The following is a 22,402-nucleotide window of genomic DNA, read 5'->3' as shown; positions in this document are numbered from 1 at the left end:
AAAGCACCTTGCACACTTTCCCCTTTTCATTGAGGTCGAGTTAATATTAACTGAATCCATCTATATTAGGTTTGGCATAACTCATGCAGATTATCTGCTTGAAATTTGCTGGTGTGACAGGGGTGGCTGAGTGGTGACACCAGGCCAGAAGCAGGAACTGAAACAGACCGCTATGTTTATTTCAAACAAAAAAATAAATAAAATATTTAAACAAAAACAAAGCACTGCTCACAGAGCAAAATAAAAGGGTGAGACAAAACCAAATCGCCAACACAAAATCCAAATAAATACCATGCTGGTTCTTCCAGCATGGGTAGTAACTGTTTACTTTTACTTCTGTTTTTGAGTTCTTTTTAACAATCCTCTCTCGCACACGTGTTCCTCCTCTTTGAACACCTACCTACTCTCCACCCCGAGCAGGGAAAACTGCAGGGTTTTTAGAAGTGACCATCTCCCGAGTAGCAACAAATTTAACCAGTTAATTAACTCAGGAGATGGTCTCAGCAGGGCTTTGCTCCTAGCCCTACCACAGCTGGATACAGGGATTTATGATGATATTTACTTTTATGATCATTGCGAACCACTTCAGATATATAACTTGGTGCATTCAATACTGTACAAGTAAAATGTGTATGTCCATAAATCCTAGAAAAGTTTTTATATTTCATCCAACATTGCGAGCAAAAATCTTTTGGGGTATTAGAAATTGTCAAGTGTGATGCTAATGAGGATAAGTACTTTTGATTTCGAGCTGGTGATGCTCCAGTGAATATCAGGCTAACATTGTGCAAGCTACTTTTAACTAAATATTATAGCTATAATACTGCAACTTATTTTTGGAAACTCTTAGTACTCATAGTAATGTGGGCAAATATTTTAGCTTTCTGAAGACACAGCATTATGCAAGTTTCTACTGAGAGTTGAATCTAATTAATGATGCATCTCCCTCAATACCAGCTGCTACAGACATTACACCTAGTTATGTTGACACCGAAACATCAAGACTTTGGAATGCGTGAGAGGTGTGGCTTTGGAAACATGCATTTTTATACATGATTTTTAGATACAACTCACAAGGTCACTGGAATCTTGTTTTATTACTATAAAGTGCAGCTCTGCCTCTGTTCACACAAGGCCTGGCATTGGTATAGGCTGCTGGACAAATGAAGCTTCTGGTGGGATTTTGGAATTGCTTGTATTAACCAGACATCACTTCGGTTCTGGATATCTAAAGACACACCTCCAAAATCTTACTGCCTTGCATAATCATCATGGTAGAATATACTGATACTGGTTCTTCCCAAACCACTACTGTTCTATCTACAGAGCCACTCTTTTTGAGGTATTTTGAAGTAGACATTTGCACATTGCTCTTGCTCAAAAACCTGACTAAAATTTGGCATCGCTTTTGTTTGCTCAATCACTAATTTTAGACTTCCCCCTCCCTTTTCCATTGGTGTCCTATACTGCTGTACTGTTGTGGGTTGTAAGGTAGAGAAAGGAAAATCATATAACTGGTTCACAAGGGCACCTTTTGAAGGAGGCTTGCAAAAAGTTTTTTCTAATTTGCAAAATAAAAAAAATGGACAATGAAATGCAGTAATTTTGTGCTGGCTACTAAACATACAATATATTCAGTAAGTGGTGGGAGTCAGCAGTCCTGGGAGAGCAGAAAGATCTTCTCAAGGGACATGGTAGTGGGTACATTAACTATAAAGACAATCTTCCAGGTGTTCCTGGAATGACAACATTTGTAGAAAACCATAATGCCCCAGATTGCTTGAACCTGCATATGTGTGCAACATAATGTGATAAACAAGAAGCACGCTACAGTGGCACAAATCCCAGAAAACTTCAACGGATCACATGTAACCTGTCTCCACTCAAACAGTGTGCCAAGAACTACACATTGTGGGCTATTCTCAAATTCGTATTTTGCTGTTCTATGGCAGATCACTTGCATTTGAAATCCATTACTGTATAGGCTACATTTAAAACATAAGTCTGTTTGAGAGTGAAAAAAATAGATACTGGTGAGGATGAAATGAAAATTGACATGAATGTATTGGAACACACCTTATTTGCATGAGTCTTGGTTTCCAAAGTAAATTACTGTTGGATCTGCCCATCAGTTATACATGACACCCAGGAATGTTGGTATTTAATGTTTTGGATCACTTTTGAAAGCCACAGTTTTAATCTTTTCTGTTTTAAGTCTGTTGAATGTCTTGTGTGGTTATTCAACACTAAATCCTTTTTTTTTTTTTTTTTTTTTTTTTTTTTAAATATATAAAGTGTTAATGATTATATAGCCTACCTGGATATCTACCCAGCCTCAAGTTCTGTTTCGTTTAAAGTGGTTACACAATGATTTAGAAAGGTGAGCTATTCAACCTCTGTTTTGGATTTTGGATGACTCTTACCATCTGGTTAGGCCATAATTGAATGTTATATTTAGAACTAAAAAGCACAGCCTGCAATTGCAGTACAGGGAGGATATGACACATTCACAGGAGTGTGACTGGGTTAGCAGTGATTCCGTTGGGATACTGTAGGGAGTAGGGTGTATCAAAACCAGCTTAATCAATTAGTGGGTGAGGCAGCTTTATCTCATTTGTGATATTGAAGGGTTGTTGTGAGACAGGTGGTTTAGTATGATTCAGTGATTTGATTGCCATCCTGATTTGTGACAAAGATGTACCGCCTGTCTGTGAATTGTCTGTCCAGCACATCCCACTCTGTGCCATAGACTTTGGTGACTATACTGAGAACCCACACTTGGGACCCATCCCACACGCAATTTCTGGGCAAACCATTTTTGTTTTATTTTCACTATATGGTTCAAGCAGAAAAAAAAAAGTTAATCTTGACCATCACTTTGTAGATGTCATATTTTCCAATATGAAAGTTGCACACATTACTGTATGCTAAATGTGTATTTGATCTTCAATTTTTTTTTTTTTTTCCCCCCATTTAAAATAATTGGTGACTGTATTTACACTCTTGGTTTCCATATTGCACTTCCAGCTGAAGGAGCATTACTTCTGGGTGCTTCAGTTCAGCATGTTAAACAGTGTTCTAGACGACGTCAGTTTCAATCTATGACTCGCATGTTTTCAACTTCATTCCATCATGCAACTACTCACAGCTGACCTGAACAGTTCCAAACAAATTACCGTAAAAAAAAAAAAAAAATGGACCTTTCCCATAATTTGCACATTTTCATATTAAAAAAAAAAAAGTGAGTTAAGGAAATGTTGGCAAAGCATATTTGGTCCAATTTTGCTATGCTTATTTTGTTAGCCCAGTGTACTTTAAGACATTCTTCAAATGCAGTATGCAAACTAGTATTCCTATGGGATAGATTATGAAATCGGATCATTGTGTTTCTACCACTTGTTATGAGATATTGAAAGTCAGTTTTGGATGTGGGCTAAATAAAATAGAACTATTGTCTAATGTATCTGCACATTTAAACCACAACAGATATCAATTTAAGTAGACCTGTTAATCATATTTAATATAAAATACTGTGATATAAATGTAATTTCAGCTTTTATGAATAACAGGTGGAAATAACCTGTGATACCACACCTTAATTGTGTAAAAAAAAAAAAAAAGTCTGTTCTTTTGATTCCGTCACAGTCCCTATCTATTTTTTAAATAAAAAAAGGTGCGTCTGGCAACCACCAGCCTCCATATAGAGTCTGCACAATACATTCTTTAAGTGTTCCTCCAGTGTGGGTAACATGTTGGAATGGAATGTTCCTGCCCTCTCCACCCCTGGTAGCTGACAGTTTCTGGGTGGGTCAGAGAGTGTCAAGTGGAGGGCGTTAGCTGTGTGGGCTATCGAGGGTGGGGCCTCACTCTGACGACAAGCTGGTTAGTTCCCTCCCACTGGCTCTGTATTCACACTATAACAGGTAATGTTTTAAAGAGGCAATCACTGTGATCCCACAGTCTTCCTGCATGAAATATTGTCACTGTTTATTCACCGCTTCATTTATCCCCCTGGCTTCCTGAAGAACTGGACTTTGGATCAAAGAACTCTAAAACACGTTTGACTGAATCACTAAGCAGCCAATATCCCTTTTCATTTTTCAGGACAACATTAATGTGTTCTTGAAGGCTTGTGAGAGGCTAGGCTTGAAAGAAGCTCAGTTGTTTCATCCCGGAGATCTACAGGATTTATCGAGCCGTGTTACTGTAAAGTAAGTGATTCCTTGTACTATACATTATATGAAAACACTTGTGCTTGATAGTGTGTGTGGTCTTAAACACTCTGTTAAGGTGTTAGTATTTGGTGCATCTGGGATTCTGAGGAATAGTATTACAGTCTGAGGAAGTGGCTTGTAGTATTTGAATGCCGTTTGCAAAATATTTTGCATACTGTAGTTACTGTCTTATCTTTCCTTTGTCCACGTAGTACACACAGTTCATATTTACGAAGTGTGTTACATGGTTTATGTGAACTATGTATTAGTGTTGAATTTAATATTGAACTTTGATATTTATGCTGTAAACTTAAACTGAACTTCACCCCCTGATTAACTGTAAAATACTTTATTAGTTTTTTATGGTAGAGTATGAATTGCAGGTATGCATTGATGAAACTGAAGTTACAAGAAAGCACTCTATTGTAAGAATGGCAGCTAGATATGTAAATTTGACTTTTTATTAACCTTTGCTGGCCTCTTAGACCATGTATAAATAGTATTCATAGATGGCTGGCCTTTATAATCAGGTGATTTTAACATGGGAGATATGTTCACTAGGATTAATCTGATTGGCCACCATGGACTCTACAGCAATTAGTTAAAAGAAAAAGCACTTTAAATCAGGAAATCTTAAGACATTTGAAAATGAAATGGTTTTAATTGAGGCTGCTTGAAGACCTTGTTTATCAGGTAGCTTGAAAAGGTGGTGTGTGTAATTCTAGGCTTCTGAAATGAAAGTGTTAAAAACTGAAGATAAAGTATGTTGAACAACCTGTTCACCACCAACCATAGCTGAAGGAGGCTGGGCAGGTGTGTCACAGACACAAAAACAGAAGCTAGGGAAACTAGAAGCAACTCTACAACGATTATTTATCTGTCTTTTCTTACAGCAAAAAGAAAACAAAGTGTCATTGTAATTTTATAGTATGATGAGTTAAGAGGGTCATTCCTATATTAAAAATTATTTGATGTACAGTAAATGACTAAAGTGACTAATATGTTGTATATGGCTATTAGTCAGCACCTTTTACAAAATGGTCTTATTTAAGAGAAAGTATATCCTTCTGAACGGGTGTTGCTGAAGTCCTGACACTGTCGTTTCAGTGAGTTCAGAGAGTAAAATATATATTTTAAAACAATGAGCTCCTTTATTCACAACTCTGGAAACTGACTATCTTTCAACGCATTTATAATAACTTAGTGGTGTAGTTGACCTTTGCTGGTTTTATTCAATAGGAACCCTTTATTTGTCCAAACCACCTGTCACTGTCTATCACTCTGATGCAAGCTATCCAAACTGTATTAGCTTGTTCCCTCATGTGTGGTGATCACACTTTAAGGTTTCATGCAATTTGTATTTATCTCCTTTTTATTTAATTTCACTGACATTTTAAGAGTTGTCAGTACTAGTACTGAAAGCCAAAACAAACAGGGCTGCTTCGTTATGTACGGTTTACCATGGCGCACCCAGTTGTTCCTAGCAACCAACAACCCGTTCTGATAAAATAAAGTGATTGATGCTAGCATATTATACCTCAAACACTGCCTTGCCAACATCAGTATGCTCAAATCAACAGCAGCTCCATGTTCTGACTTCTTAACTATCCGGAAGATAATATAATAATGCCATACGTTCTGATCTCCTCTTTCTGGCTTTAGATTTGCAAAGTCACTTTTTGAAACTTGATGCCACCATTCCAAAGGGCTGCTTTATTTAGGATATATATATATATATATATATATATATATATATATATATATATATATATATATATATATATATATATATATATATATATATGCGCTACATCTGCACGTAAAGTCTGCAGTGAAAGTAATTATAGACAGTGTAAAGTGTCACCTCTGACAACTTGTTTGACCCTCCCCGCTCCCCCCCCCACCTGCCGACACACTCAAGAGCAGAATGGGCATGTGTATAGCCATTATGGGCAATGGTGTATGCATATCTGTATTCTTGTATGTTCCTATTCATGGTCATGTTATATACAGCATCAGACTTTTGTGGAACATTTTATTGTGTTTTGGTCACTATTTTGGATGCACTTATATTGTACAAAACAAGGATGTGTGCTGTGGACTTTATACATTGTATTGAGAGAGCAAAAAATAAACTGTAAACTTCTACTGTAAGTTTACATATTGAGATCCAGAACAGGCAGAATCAAATGATCGTCAAAACACTGATTTTATAATTCTATACTGGCAACTTTTTCTGAGAAGGGATTCCACTCTCTGGCAGTTTTAAATATATCCTCTATTTGAAAACTTCAGTGCCAAGCAGAATTAACCTGTTTTTTTCCATTGATATGGTCCTGGTACACGTTCCATTTACATTTTAGTTGACCTAAAAAAAATAGCTACATCCATTGACTAAAGGCTAACCCCTCATAGGGGCAAAGGTAGTGCTTGATTTGCAATGCAGATGACTTGTGTAGCATGAGAAACAGGAGCATACCCAAGAGATGGCTTTAAGCTTCACAGAATCCACACAGCTTTGCTATTGTGCATTCACCTGTGCTAATAGTTAAATTTATAATTGAACTTGAAACCAGGGATGGTGCAAATTTGTAAATGCAAAACATGAACTGAACCATGATGAATTCTGTTTGATGCTTGTCGTGTTGTACAGAAATATGTTGCTGCAAACAAACATTTGCTCTTAGGCTTCTTACATCAGAAAGTGTTGGCAAATATATTTCACTCTGGAGATCATTATGCCATTTCAGTCCGTCTGTGTTCTTGTAGAAGTTAAGTTAGAGCCACAACAGTTACACAATAGGATCGATAAGTGTCCAGCCCCTTGTGATAGCAATCCTAAATTAGCACAGGTGTAACCAATCGCCTTCAAAATCACACACCAAGTTAAGAGGCCTCCACCGGTGTTAAACAGTAGTGATTCACATGATTTCAGGATAAATTCAGCGGTTTCTGTAGGTTTCAAAAGAACCCTGGGACGAAGCTTTTGAAAGGCACAGATCAGGGGATGGGTATAAAAAAATATCAAAGGCCTTGAATATCCCTTGGAGCACAGTCAAGACGATTTATTAAAAAGTGGAAGGTGGATGGCACCACCAAGACCCTGCCTAGATCAGGCCGTCCCTCCAAACTGGATGACCAAGCAAGAAGGAGACTGATCAGATGGGCTACCAAGAGGCCAATCATGTTATGAGGATGTTTCTCATCGGCAGGGACTGGGGCACTTGTCAGGATAGAAGGAGAAATAAATCTGCTGCCCTCTGCAAGAAAGCTGAAACTAGGACGGAAGTTCACCATTCAGCATGACAATTACCCAAAGCACACAGCCAAAGCTACACACGAGTGGCTACGGAACAAAAATGTAAATGTCCTTGAGTGGCCCAGTCAGAGCCCCGACCTAAATCCAATCAAAATATGGTGGCATTACTTGAAGATTGCTGTCCATCAACACTCCCCAAGGAACTTGACAGAGCTTGAAGTTTTGTAAAGAAGTAGTCAAATATTGCCAAATGTAGGTGTGCAAAGTTGGAAGAGACCTATCCCAACAGACTCACAGCTGTAATTGCAGCCAAAGGTGTTTCCACCAAGTATTCACTTAGGAGGGTGGAGACTTATCCAACTATGATCTTTCAGTTTTGTATTTTTAATATATAAGCTTTATCTCAATAAAAACTTTTTTTTCCCCTTAAGTGTGGAGTATGGTGTGTAGATAAGTGGGGGAAAAAAAATCCTCATTTAAATGCATTAAACTCTGAAGCACTGACGCAACAATGTGAACGAAGTTCAAGGGGGCGTAGACTTTCTATAGGCACTATATATAAATTACGCACACACACACACACCCCTACCTTATTACTTCAATTTGGCGCCGTAATTTGTACTGCTGAAAAACAACTACGTCACACTCTTGGATTTATCTGCCACAGCAGCATTGTCCTGCCCTTTAACAACCAATACACACTCCTGATTCGCTGGTACAATATTCCCCTTCCAACTCCCACCTAATAGACTCTCGGTTACTGTCACCGATAAATGTAGTCAAAGTAGGTTAGCCACACACGCTGCTAAAAACAGGTAGGCTACCGTATTATAGAAAATAAGCAACCGTGATACTTCTAAAATGTCAAATCATGTAATAAAATATTGCAGCGTTTGAAAATTGTAGTATTATTAATAAAGGTCTACTTTGTGTAAAGGCCGCCCTCTTAAGCGCCGCAGTCATTTTGATCAATTTAAAATAAACGCAGCGGTGCCATATTGAAGTAATACGTGTGTGTGTATGTGTGTGTGTATGTATATATATATATATATAAATTACACACACACACATTAGTGTAGTGTGCACAGGGGAAGGCAGCAGCATGCCATTCTTTAATGCGAGAGGTCCTTGGTTCGCGCCTGGCCTCCTTCTGAGTGTGGATTGCCTCGCCTTGTGTGATGCGCCTGCCTGCGGGAACCGAGATCGCTACTAAAATATATATATATATATATATATATATATATATATATATTATATATATATATATATATATATATATATATATAATGTGTGTACAACCCATTTTTCCTATGGGATGGGAAGACCGAAGAAGAATACCAATATATATTTTTGTTACATACTCTCCACCACAGTTTGGTAATAAAACACCTTTTTGTTTGTAATGTAGTTGTGGAGTGTTTTACAACTAGTGTTTCCTTGAAGCACTCTGGCACATACTGTAGTAACTGTTTCTAGAGCCAAGCTCAGGATACAGATTCATCTTCCAATAAAATGTAATGTTTTTAAAATACTAGAACTGAACCACCACCATTTCTATATTCCTGAAAACTTGAATGGCTGAAAGTTATATAATGGGAATCTTAAGTTATGTCCTGTCGGCATTTCGGTAAAAATAAAAGCATAAATAAATGTGTGGTGTTGTCAAATACAGATTTAAAAAAAATAATAATAATATAAAAAGAATGTGCTGTTATACCGGTCATTCATGTTTTGAGTATATGAACAGATAATGATTGACCCATTTCATTTCAGCAAGCATGATTCCAATAATAACCATTAGGTGACAGCTGAAAATGAACAGGTTAAAACTCATGAGCAATATTCTTGAAAGAGAGCAGGAAAGACTAACCAAACATTACTATTTATTCCTAATAGCCATAAACCAGTATTTTAAGGTAATTGTGGGTGTTGGTTTCCAGTATAGCTTTATACTATGTGCCCTTCTTGACAGAGTCCTGTCCTAAGTAATGATTTGAAATTGGGAGTGTCCATTTGTGTACAGAGGTTGCATCAGTTTTAAAATAACAATTGTGTGTAATGCATCGAGATTGTGAAATGAACAATGCTGCACATGCTGTAGCCAATCAGTCCACTTTCTTACCGTAAATGGTAAAGCCAGCATTGTTACACTGTGCTCCTTCCTTCCCTGATCCTGTGTGTCTGAGATTGCTATTGAGAGCTGGGCTCCACCCTGCTGTATGACTTTACTGACCAGTTCCTATGTGATTACAGGGATATGATTAGCCTCTGTAAACAATATTCCCAGCTTTGATCAGAACTTTGAGTTACAACTGATTTGAAGTAATGCCCTCTTCACAAGCTGCATTTGAAAACCCCCTCCTGCTGCTTCTTTACTTTAATTGCAATACTATACAAAAAATGTAATGTAATATGTTTGAACCAGCACAATCTCGGAAACCAGATCGGATACTGACTTTTTTTTTTTTTGTTGTTGGTATGGAAACTCCTTGGGCAAAATCTAACATTGCCCTTCACTTTGAGCTGTAACCTGGGACCTCACTCTTTCTTTTTTTAGCTTTCAGGGTGATTCAGTAAATACCTACAGTTTGTGCTTTGTATTCTGTACTTGTCTGTGGTTCTGGTTCTGTGTGGTGTGCATTTTTTTTTTTTTTTTTTTTTTTGTTTTACACTGTGTTTTAAGGTGCTTTTCTGTTTACAAATGCTTTTATTTTTGCATGCTGAGAGAAAAAAAAAAAGACGACAGCAATGGTAGAAATAACACATTAATGTTTTCCCGGTCGTAACATTGTATCTTTCATCAGGGGTGGATTTCTCCAGTTCAGGTCTTTGTTCCAACCATGTGTTACACTGTGTAGTTAAAACCAAATCAACAACTCTTCAGGTCCTACAATACTATACTGCAGTTTATAACTATTGAAACGGGAATGTCCCTGGTCTAGACTGTTCACGCTGTTCATTTCTATTGCCAGACATGTGATCCTTTCACAGCGCTGCTGTGATAAACACGAAGACATGGTTTACTTGGTGGGTTGATGCAAGCAAAACATACATTGAAGTTGGGCTGTGTGCAGATACTGTATAAAATCCTATGACCGTGATGAAATTCAGGGAATGTTCAGTATTAGGTAATGGACTATTCAAAAGAAATATTGTTCTATACGCTGTTATAGTTTAATGTTCACTGCAGAAGAGTGTTTTGAAGCAGATTCACAAACGGCCACACAATACTGTGAAAACTGATTTCATATTGTATTGGAAACTTCATCACTTTTGTATTGAAGCATTTTAGAATAGCTCTTATCAGTAGGTTTTTTTAAATTTTTTTTTTTTTACCTGCGTGACTCGAGTTGAAGCTACTGATTCACGAGTAAAAATGTTTAAGTATATGGTGTAGAATTACTTTATGTTCCTGAGAGTCAATGTCAAGCATCATACTGCAGGTGAGCGAATGCTTACTAAATGTGTATCTAACCCTAAAGGGTATAATGTTTTACAATGAAGAGCATTAGGCGTTAAGATGACAAAGTACTAGTACTACTGTATCACAGTATTTGAATATGAAATTGACAGAATTCCCCATGAACACAACCTTTCACTTCTGGGTTGGAATTGTTTTTGACAGCAGAATGTATGTTCATGTCTTCCAGTACATAGCCTGTCCAGTTTTGTGAATTGGAGGTTAACCAGTGTAAGGTACTGTATGGCACAGTGATGCTATGCAATCCTGGCAAGTTGCTATTTTTTTTTTTTTTTTACAGTAGATGCGTTTGTGTTTAATGCCTGTTTTCCACTGAGGTGGAACACACACAGGAATGTAGTCTGGTGGGGGTTTTTTTGTTTTATTTGTTTAACTGTACAAACCGGTTTAATTTTATTTTTTTACTTTTGATTTTCAAAAGAAATATAATACACCCTTTTGTATCATTTATGTAATTACCAAAATAGATTTGCCTCACAGAATATGTTTGTGGATTATTTTTAAAGAAACACTGGTTTCAGTGCCTTCTCCTCCTCCTGCATGTACTGTACCTGCGCCAGGTCTGGTTGCACAATATAAAAGTGCACAGAAACTGGCAAACTGTGGACTGTACCCTCTGAATTGTACTGTATGACTAATCGATTTAAAGGGTATCTGCAAAATTGTTTGTAAACTGTCCTTAAGATCACCAAGATATAATGTTTAATAACCATTACATTTGAAAATATAAACACCTGTTTTCTATGGCAGAAAGCTTTGCTATAGAGTACAGTCGGTTTCTGGATGCATTGCTGGATTAAGGCTGCAGCTGTCTGTTCTCTGAAGACGTGAGAATGTGACTGTTAAGCTTCAGTTTTACAGCAGACACTTTTCTCATGGGCAGGCACGCGTTTATTTCAAGTTTTTCGTTTTTGTTTTTTGGCGCTTATTTTTAGCTGTTTGTGTGTTATATAAATCGTGCAGGTTTTTTTTTTTATTGTTTTTTTTTTTTTGGGCTGTAAAGCCAAAAATCAGAAGGCCTAATTATGATGCATTTTAATACCTTTCTAAAAAATGGCACGTATTTCTATAAAAATTGTAATGCAAATTAATGTTTTATAAAAGATTTTTATTGTCCGCTGGAAAATTAAACCACCCCCCTATCATTTCTGTACTGCCCCTCATTTGTAAACCATAAAGAAGCTTTTGGGGGGGGGGGGGATATCTCATTGCCTTAAGACATTTCATGCCTAATACTGAAAGTTGGTTTTGGACACAACTACCCTTTTCCACTGCTTTATAAGGGGGGGGGGGGGAAGAGATGTCAACCTCATATGAGCTCATCATGCATTTGCTTCTTCCATGGGACCCCATATATATATATGTATTTCTGTCCCCACATGAGGTTGCGTGCTTGAAAGGGTTCAATTCATCTTTCTTGGCAGTAAAAAATAAGTACAAGTTCCAATAAAGAAGTTAATTGAGATCAGTTTTGCTGAAATAGTCGGCTCCACATGTTGCGGTGGGGATGTTTTGCACGTTTGTTTGGATGCCATTTAAAACGAAGGACCTAATTAGCAGCAGCAGGCTGATCCCCAGAGTGTGGCAGATATATTAAAATGGTGTGCTGCTTATGTGATGGGATCATACGACAGCTGTAGGACATGCTTGTCATCCCACGCTAATGGTTAAGGGATGAAGGGTAATGCAGTAACTTTTGTAAATAACCTTTTAATAACCAAAAACGCATATATAATTATGTATTACAGATTGTATACAGTAAAAGATGAGATATTGGTAATACTCTTGCATCTGTAGCATACATTCAAATGTTAACTCCAGTACGTGCAAAATATAGTTTTCTACTACGAAGCAGTCATCATTTCTTCCCAGAAGTTTCCAGTCTCAAATATCTCAGATTACCAAGAGTTTACAGTACTGCTATGTTATGAACTTCCACTTACTGCGTCACACAGCTTTTAACCAGCATAGTGTACTTAGACGTTATTTGGAGTGCTCAAAAAATAAATGAAGTCAATAAATACTGGTATATGTGGTACTGTAGTATGGTCTCCTAACCCTTGACAAAGTCAATAACTTCTAAACGATCACTGAGCAAACAGACACACCCATGAGGTCACTTGCAAGTAAACCATCATTAGAATTGTCAAATATGTTTATGGGCAGTTCACTTTCACTCTTCTAAAAAGTTACTCTTCCCTTCTGTTGTCCACAAGATAAATTGGAACCCTTTTCATGCGTAAACATTTCTTGAAAGCCAAAAGTAATTGTATAATATACAGCAAGGGTTTCCCAGAGACACAATCATTAAGGAGGAAACATACCTGACTGTGTCGCAAGGCTGACTAACAGCATTTTATTGTATTGCTGTACAGCAGAGGAATGTTGCACAGTGACCTGCCTAGTATCTTGCACCTTGTTACAATCTTCTTTGCTCCCGCTCTTATCCAGCATGGGTAATTATTATGGCTTGAGGAGATGTACAGCATACATAGTGCTTTAGTAATCCAGGTTATAACAGTTTGTGTGTGTGTGTGTGTGTGGAGCAAGTGGAATAGCACCCTGGTTACCAGTTAAACTGCAGTGGAATTTGTTTGTTGATTAGGATAGCGGACTCCTGTGTTTGGCTTGGAAAATTACTGACCTCCAGCATTCCTTGGGTTCTGTGTGAAGAGCTTGGCACTGGGCATTCCTGATGCTTCAGTCAAATATAGGGAGGGGTGGGGTGGTTTTATTTATTTATGTATGTATTTATTATCTTGGTTGAAGCTTGTACAGTGTTACACATTTTATGTACTGTCAAAGTTGACATTTAGCACTGATATACATACACACACACACACACACACACACACACACACAGTTCACTACAGATGCATGACGTATTTAATATACTTTTCCTATGAATCGTAGATACTAGTGGCTGCTTTTAGTTTTTAAACTTTGTTTCTTAATTAGTCATTGCTGTATTTAAATTCTAGTTTCTATAGCTGCTTTACCATGGTGGGCAGGGATGTGTATTTAATATCACTTTTTCAGGTTGGAAGTGTCAGTAGGATTTCTGTTGCTGTTAAAACAGTAAATTAGGTATGCAAGCCAGCAGTAAATTGGAGTTTAAATTAGAGTCTACTAGGAAAGCAAGCGGGTTATTGTTATAAGAAAACAAAGGACACATTCCATTGTAATTGAATCATGACACCAAGCCTATTACGTATTACGTTCATATTTAGAAAGTGATTTGTTATACTATTGGATTTTCCTTTCATGTTTGTAGGGTTTTGGTTTAACGCTCTTTGAAAATTAAATCTGGCTGGAATATTGTGTTTTTTCAATTCATTCTGTAATGCGTGGCATGTAGCCTTATTTAAGGTTAACAATTTCAATTGTGTTCTTATAAAAATCTTGGTCATCTCCTTTTTTTCCATTTTGTTTTCCATTAAAATCTAATTCTTAGCTTAACATTCTGACTTGCAATAAAGGTATAAAATTGTTTCTACACTCTGCATTTGTTTGGCTGAGTTGCTAATAACAATGATGTACAATACGTTCCTATATTGTAGCCTAAAATGTTGTCAACTATTTTTGAAATGCTGGCCATTTTATATATAGTTATTTTTAAGTGAACCCCCAGTACAAGGCTACTTGTGCTGTAGCTCATTGCCAAAGTCAAAACAAGCACCTGTTGTGTTCAGTTCAGTGGAAACTGCACTGGCAACATTCTGGACAGAGCTGTTAATTGTGCCTTATGATGAACAGGATGGGTTGCTGACGGATATCGCTAGATGAACAAACTTTTTAAAGTGAGTAGTCTAGCTTGGGTTCCCAAATCTGTGACCAACAACATTTTTATATATAAAGAAAAAATAAGATTCAAAAGAAAAAAAGAACAATTGAGAGTTTATTTACAGTGATGCAGGTTTAAAATTGTTTTTAATTTGTAATTTTTCTTAAGTGCTAATAGTGGGCCTCAGTGCCTAATACAGGTGGGCCTCGGGTAAACCAGTTTGGGAACCCCTGGTCTTGCCGAGGCTGGTTTCCTTGTATTATATTCCTGTAGTTCACGTAAATGGTTGCGCTATGCAGCAGAGGCCTAAGGGTCTCGTAACAACAGATGGGGTGACCTTTTGTAAACTAGGGTGGAGCGCTTGGCTTAGTTGTGAGGCGTTTCATTTTCGAGCTGTTTCAGTGGGTGACGGCACTAGCAGAGAGTTGAACATGCTCGCAGTTCTTTTATGCGCACGCTTTACCAGCTGGCGATTCTGACTGATGGACTATTTTTATCCTGTTTTAGGCGTGAAGAGACAAACAGAAGGCTCAAAAATGTAAGTACTGTAGCAGATCTGTCTGAATGTTTACAGTAGTTTTGCTGTACTTTATATTTAGGGGAACGGCTCCTTAATTATGAAAATTATGATTATGTTGGAGATTGATTTTAGTTCTGCTATAAAGATATGGCTCATGTCACTGTAAGTGACTCCACTCGTGAGTGACAGCTCATTAACAGGCCCATCTCACAAGTGTGTGTCAGAATGGCACTTATGAGTGCTCGCATTTATCAGTGAGATAAATTTAAACCCTGGCAAAAAAATAGACCTGCTCCCATGTTATTAAGATTCAACTGAAGCCTTCGGATCTGCTCAGGGTGGATATGCACATGACTTTGAAGTAAATAGAACCCTTTTCTTTTTGTGATGGATTTGCTTGGATCTGCTGCCTTTTTATGTTCAAAGAAGTTTATAGGACAATTATTTTGTATTATTTTGAGTGTTTACACAGGTAATATATTTATAGCCATTGACTTAAATGTATGAACCCTTATTATACCATTAATATGCTTGAAGATACTGTAAATAAATTCCAGCTTCCGTGTAAGTTTTGTATGTGGTCCTGGTAATTGCTTTGATTATCTGAGTGATACAGTATATTTTTTGTTCTAGGTTTTGATCACAATATATTGGCTAGGTCGAAAAGCACAGACTCTTACTGTTAATGGACCTTACCTAAATTTAAAAGCTTTTGAGGGATTATTGGGAACAGCTTTATCAAAGGTAAGGTTCTGGTTCTGGGTAAAATACTACAGTTATAAAATAAAAGCATTTTATAACACTCTGCTTTCACTTTTTTAAATAGTTACAATTTCAGCATCCCTGACGGAATCTGAAACACATTTTTAGTATAATCTAGGATCAGTAATAGCCAAATATTAGTGCAGAAGATAAGTGATTATTCAAATGTCTCCTGCTAGCATTTTAATCATGTGTTGAGCTACACAGTAATACACTTGGCTTAATTGCAGTAGTTAAAGGTTTTAACAGAGTGGGTTGTTTTTAGCTATAGTAGTCACTTAACATTGTGTTTAACCTAGACGTGACATACTGTTGTGATTCAGCTGTAATTGATTTCCTTTTCTTAGGCTCTTGAAGATTGTGGCAGTTTGAAACGCAGTGGCAGAGACAGTGGGTACGCTGATAGCTGGTACACAGACAGAGGGGAGGTGCTGTCCCTTCCAGCCAGTCACAGAAGAGACGATTCTTTAGATAGCTTGGACTCTGTGGAATCAAGGTCGACGAGTATTTCTTCAGGTGCAACTTTGAAAGGCAGCAGTGAGGGTAAGAGATGTTTCGTTAATAAAATGTCTCTTAAAGGAAATGGGCTGAATACGGGATGTTTCTGAATAACCATTTTAAAAATGTTGTGACTGACTTTTAATTAATTTAAAACAAATTAAATGTTGCATGAAAAGAAAAGATGTGTCTAGTCCTAGCTGATCCTCTTTTGATGTAATGCTCAGCTATGAGTAGCACCTTAACTTGCATTTGACAGGTAGCGAATTGGCCAAGAAATTAGTGTTGCCTGCAAAGGCTGATTTGAACAAGTAAATAGATTCTAGAAAGCCCTCTGGTGGCAATAACTGTTACTGTTGCCATGAAACACAAACACAACAAATGCCCTCTGAAAACACCCTGGTACAAAGTGCATATGACGCAGCTCAGGAATGTGTGTGACACAAGCTACACGGACGTCAGTGTTTGTACATTCCACAGAAATCATTTGCCCATAGTGAAGCTCCCAAAGATAATTTAAACTAAAGAGTCTTTATACTACAGTTTTTTTGGTTTTTGGTTTTTGTTTTGTTTTTCAGCAATATGTTTTTATGTTCTCTTTCTAGTATATCTAAAAAAATTATATTTTGCGTAGCATCTGATCTGTGTTTAGAGTATTGAGTTAAGTCAGTGGCATGCCGGCTATTGTTTCATCTTAGGGATTTATTAGCATACAAATAGCCCATGGCACTACAAGCTGCCAGACCAGTTTTTGCAAATATGCATACTGAAACTGCGATAGCAACTGAATACATTGACAAAGCTTCCGTATGGACTTGTGTTCACTTTCATTTCTGTATCTACCTCACCAATCCTAATACTCATGCTTATTTGATTGTTTTAAAATGCATTTAGTTCATTTAGGTTAAGTCGGATGATTTTCCTCGTTACATGCTGCAGTGGAGAACTGATTTTTTGGACTCGCATGTATTTGTTATTCATCTTCGCTCAGCCCAATGGTATATTCCAGTGCATTCAACATGACAACGCAAAGTGAATTCTTTGAGTCTTATCGCTGTTTATTAGCAAATGTCTGAAAAGTATTTCAGTCATTGCCAACATTAGCTTGTGAAATTTCGGATGGAACTTTTCTTAAACTGGAAGCTCCACTCAATAGCTACACGGCTCTTGTAACTTAGTCTGTCCACCTCACCTTTTTTTAGAGCATTTTGTTTCCAAAGAAAATCTTAACAAAGACTTGCCTCTTTCTTTACAGGTTGTGGGAGTGACCTGTCTGAATCCGACTCGCCATTCAGGATGACAGAAAACAAGGACAGCATGTCATATCGCCGGATTGCTGTGGTAGAACCAAAAAGCTCCACGCAATTTAACCAGTTTCTACCCAGTAAAAGCAGCCAGTCGGGATATGTACCAGCCCCACTGAGAAAGAAACGGATTGATAGAAATGAGGACAACAGGAGGAGCTGGGCGAGCCCCATGTTCACAGAATCTGACGGGTCCCTTTCAAGGTATTGAGAGCTCTTTTTGATATGCTTTTTGTTGTTAACATGTATTTACAGCATTTGCTTTGTTCTATCACTCTTGTATTAGAGATGCTTTTTTAAACCATACGCAAAGACAAACTGTTTCTTCCTTTCACACAACCGAGCTTGAAATGTGTTTGAAAATTGTAGTCAATGTTATATATATATATATATATATATATATATATATATATATATATATATATATATATATATATATATATATATATATAATATAATAAGCAAACAACTGGATTTTGCTGTGGCTGTTACACTGGATCTTGCCACCAAATTATTTGATTTGGGGAATTTAATTTACTCCCCAGTTCCTCTAGTTTTCATTGCTTTCATCAAATTATTTATTTATTTATTAATACTTATTGCCAGCAAACAATATTTTGTGGAATTGAATTGTTCCCACTGTTTTCTGTGGTAAAACGTGTTGTTCTGGGTGGCCTCAGTGGAGAACAGTTGGGTCCTGGGCACACCTCTCGGAACGGGCAAACTTCTCGTGACTACCCTCCCCTAGAAAACCAACAGGCATCGTACCAGTATGAAAGCGGGAGTGACTCCGAGGCTGAAGCCAGGCAGCCAGATGTAGTATTGGATGATTTGGCGAGCCGCAGGTTCCAAATGAACAGATCTGTGAGCCCTGCAAACTATGCAAAGCCTTTGCACATGTCAGACACTGGCTGTCCAAGGTCCAGCCCACAGTGGTTGGGCTTTTCTTCTACGACACTTGATCAAGAAATGGGGTCTACAAGGTTAGAAACAGCAAAGAAGAATCATTTGATTTGCAGTGCTGCATTAGAAAAAAACAAGTACAAAAAATGCATAGCTACTGTCTTAACCATGCCAGCTTTGTTTATAATGTCCGTAATGTTCATCATTAACAAAAGGATGATGGTCTGCTCCAACTCTCTTGCCTGTCGATAATAAATAAAGGTGGTGCATATTTTTGTCTGCCACTCTCGTTTTCTGCAGTAAATGACTCTGCTGTTTTAACCTGTAAGTGCTTTCCTGTTGAATCTCCACTAACCTGTTTTGTGAACTGATGTGGAATTTGAAGTTGCTTTTGAGTGGAAAGCATGATAAGTTATCAGTTCTGTATCATAGCAAATAAACCTTATTACTCGGTTGGATGTTTTTGAGCAGTAGCCTTCAGCGGTGTGGTGGTTCCAAGGTGGAAAGTGGCACAGCAGCCACAGACCCGTTCCCCTTGAACGATACCTGCAATTACTCAGAGGAGGAAGATGACAACAGTAGCCCCGATGTCTGCAAGGATGACTTGTATGCACGCAAAGTGGGCGTGGTACTGCTCCCGACAGCGAATGTGCCTTATGATAAGTATCTTCCTAAGTATTGGTCGCCCGAGGAAGACCAGCATGTACAGAAGATCAAACTGGGGTCTCAGCGAAGACCATGGTACAGGAAGTTCCAAGGTTTCAGGTTTGTCTGGGTTACACAGCATTACATATACAGAACCGTCATACACGCTCCAAAGTAAAATATACTGTATTGACAGCTAACTTTAATTTCTGCAAGCAATTTACACTTTATAAACCCTTATAATAAATATCCAGGTAGAAAATATTTGTCAGCCTATCTGTCAGTGGGCTTTGTTTCTAGATGGAAGGGGGCTCACTTTGCTGCTTCTTATCTCAAATATCTTCCTGCATAAGCAGTTGTTATTATTTCTATGGGTATATCTATTTTCCCCTGCTGATGTCTGTTCTGTACTTAGATTTCTTTTCTTTTTCTGCATCTTTTTCTGCCCTGGGTGTAGAAGGCAATCTGATTCAGAGGAAGAGGATTCTGATTGTGAAGGCAATCCTTTCAGTGCTTCCTCTCCTGTTAGCGAGCAGCAGAAGCTAGAGACTGCCATGCATCTTGATAACCTGCAGAGATCTGAGGCTGCAGGGCCTGTACCCTGTGAAAGCACGTCTGATGTCAGTCGTACAAGAGATCAGCAAAGGTTGATTTACAATTTGAAGACAGTAACCTTGTCTTAAATGCTTCATAATGATAACTTTAACAGAAAAGATCTACCATATTTTGTCATTATTGCCAATTTAGTTTAAAATTGTGTAATAATATTTCTCAGAGAACTATAACTTGCCAAAGCTTAATATGACTTTATGCTTAAGATAGTTTGCTGTTTAGCTTGTTAGAATATTTTTTGTACTGCTGATTTACCTTTTTTGTTTAATAAAAATGTTAATGCAGTTTGATATTAGTTTTACTGCTTTCTACTCTCCCGGTCACTTAGCCATTCCCACTAATCTGATGGCATTTTTTGCCTTCCTCAAATGATTCACGATAGACGTTAGGTTTATTTTAATGATCTAAGCAGTTGTAGATCTCAATACTTCTTTAATACGTTCTTGAACTCCTGTATTATTACAGATAGTGTGTTTCTTTACATTGCTACGTTCAATAGAATACAATTAAATAAGGTTTGAAAATTAAAAATTGGGTTTATACATTTTGGGGTGGCAATGTTAAGAATTGCCGTTGTTGATATCATTTTAAATAGACCCCATTGAGTAATATAGGTGTTCTGATATATGTTAAAGCAGAAAAACTCCGAAGTGCTTTCAACTGTCCTTTCTACTCTGTTCTGGTTTTCTGGCACTAAATTACCTCTTTCTCTTGTTATCACTTTCAGTCCATGCACTATAGATCATGAGTCAAATGATTTAGAATTAGTGGAGCCCCCTGTCAGTATGCCCAGACTTGATTCCGCTACTGGTCGCAGAATCATAAAGTGTGAAAGAAGCTCTTTTCTAAGCCCTCTCAACCAGCAAGATGGTAAAGATGCCCAAGAGGGCTTGCTTCCAGATCTGGAAAACGATGACATGTTCACCCGCAGGACGGGCTCCTTCCACAGCACCGTGGACCTGACTCGTTACCAAACCGAAGGCAGGCCAAGCACTGAGCTCCCACCTCAGCCTGATATCAAGATTGTCACTCAGCCCAGACGGGGGCAGCCTGTGGTACCAGATATTGAGAGAGATGATATGGTCTTCCGTAAAGTCAACTTCAACTCTCTGAAAATGGTCCGCTCCCCATCAGGCGCACCTGACGTGTACCACCCTGTCCCCATTCCAGAACCTTGGACCCTGCCTGCCAATCTCCAGTCAAAACTGCTTTGCCAACCAAATCCACCCTTGCCTGAAGAGGAAGAGGAGGAGGAGGGGAGGCAATATTCGATACATCCAAAAACGGACGACATGTCTGCTCGAAAGCTGGGAAAAGTACACCCTCCACAGTCTGTTCTGCCAAGTCCTTTCGTTCCCACTTCTTGTAGCGAACAGGACCTGAAGAAATGGGAAGCAATCCGGGAAGGCAGTAGGCTGAGATACAAGAAAATGAAGATGGTTGAGAGGTTAGGGCTTGGAGTTTCAAGTAGTGTGTTTTGCGTAAAATGCTCAAACTTTTTGCTGTAATTGAGATCTAACCAAGCATGCTGATTATGGACTCTAGTATTAGCTGTTGGATTTTCTTTTTTTTGTGATGTGTTGTGTGTTTGTTTTATCACAAGCCACAAGTTTAGAAAGTTATACCAGAAAGAAAGCAAAGTTGGCCAATAAATGAGTTGTAATGCACTAAAGTGCTTGGCACCATTTATTTATATCAAATAAACAAACATGATTTCAAGCTTCATCATTATTTGACCTTAGTGTCGCCTCAAGCAGCATCTGCTTCAGAATGAGTGGCATTGACTTTATTAAGGCACGTAGAAGTAAGCCACCACAAATTATGTGATGTGATTAATGAATGCACAGGTGCTGCTACTGCTACATGAGAAAGAAGCTGTTTAGTTTTTTTTTTTTTTTTTTTTTTATGTAACACAGTATTATGTAAACACATTTGCATGACTTGGGCACTGGGCCATGTGGAAAGACATCTTCAGCGTGCTGGCTGGTAAAATTGCAGTTGTATTCCAGATGCTTGTTATCCTCCAATGTGTGTGTTTGATTAACCCTAAATACACCAGTAATGGGCACTGACCCCAAGATGTACTGCTGTCCCCAGATTTCCCATTACATATTGTGAGACTGAGATTGCAGTGTCAAGTTTGAGACGAAAAGTGTGTGTGTGTGTGTATGTATGTATCTGTATATACACACACACACATTGCCTTGCAAAAGTACTCGGACATAATTATTTTTTTAAAACCCTTAAACTCAAAATCAATTATTGTAAGGTGACATTGGTTTTATGTTGGGAAACATTTTTAAGAAAAATAAACTGAAATATCTTGCTTACATAAGTATTCAACCCCACACATTCATATTTGGTAGAGCCACCTTTCCCTGCAATAACAGCTTTAAGTCTTTTGGGGTAAGTATGTACCA

The 22,402-nt window shown here is 37.9% G+C and overlaps 1 protein-coding gene across 14 annotated transcripts in view; it reads left to right on the top strand.

The window, feature by feature from the left end:
* lmo7a (LIM domain 7a) overlaps window positions 1-22,402 on the top strand; it is a 63,677-nt gene that overhangs the window by 20,448 nt on the left and 20,827 nt on the right. For 8 of the 14 annotated variants that reach the window (XM_041259737.1, XM_041259738.1, XM_041259735.1 and 5 more), the window contains exons 5-13: window positions 4,105-4,211; window positions 15,246-15,276; window positions 15,892-16,002; window positions 16,368-16,563; window positions 17,774-18,026; window positions 18,503-18,805; window positions 19,197-19,490; window positions 19,828-20,016; window positions 20,710-21,429. In XM_041259737.1, the coding sequence (XP_041115671.1) occupies window positions 4,105-4,211; window positions 15,246-15,276; window positions 15,892-16,002; window positions 16,368-16,563; window positions 17,774-18,026; window positions 18,503-18,805; window positions 19,197-19,490; window positions 19,828-20,016; window positions 20,710-21,429 (2,204 nt within the window). Of the gene's footprint in view, window positions 1-3,881; window positions 4,212-15,245; window positions 15,277-15,891; window positions 16,003-16,367; window positions 16,564-17,773; window positions 18,027-18,502; window positions 18,806-19,196; window positions 19,491-19,827; window positions 20,017-20,709; window positions 21,430-22,402 lie in introns of those variants that run through there. The other 6 variants (XM_041259748.1, XM_041259749.1, XM_041259742.1 and 3 more) reach the window with 5 other exon arrangements.

Source organism: Polyodon spathula, chromosome 9 (assembly GCF_017654505.1).
Source record: "Polyodon spathula isolate WHYD16114869_AA chromosome 9, ASM1765450v1, whole genome shotgun sequence".
Taxonomy (NCBI): Eukaryota; Metazoa; Chordata; class Actinopteri; order Acipenseriformes; family Polyodontidae; genus Polyodon; species Polyodon spathula.
Note: the sequence above shows the minus strand (reverse complement) of the source record. Positions and strands in the feature narration are given on the sequence as shown.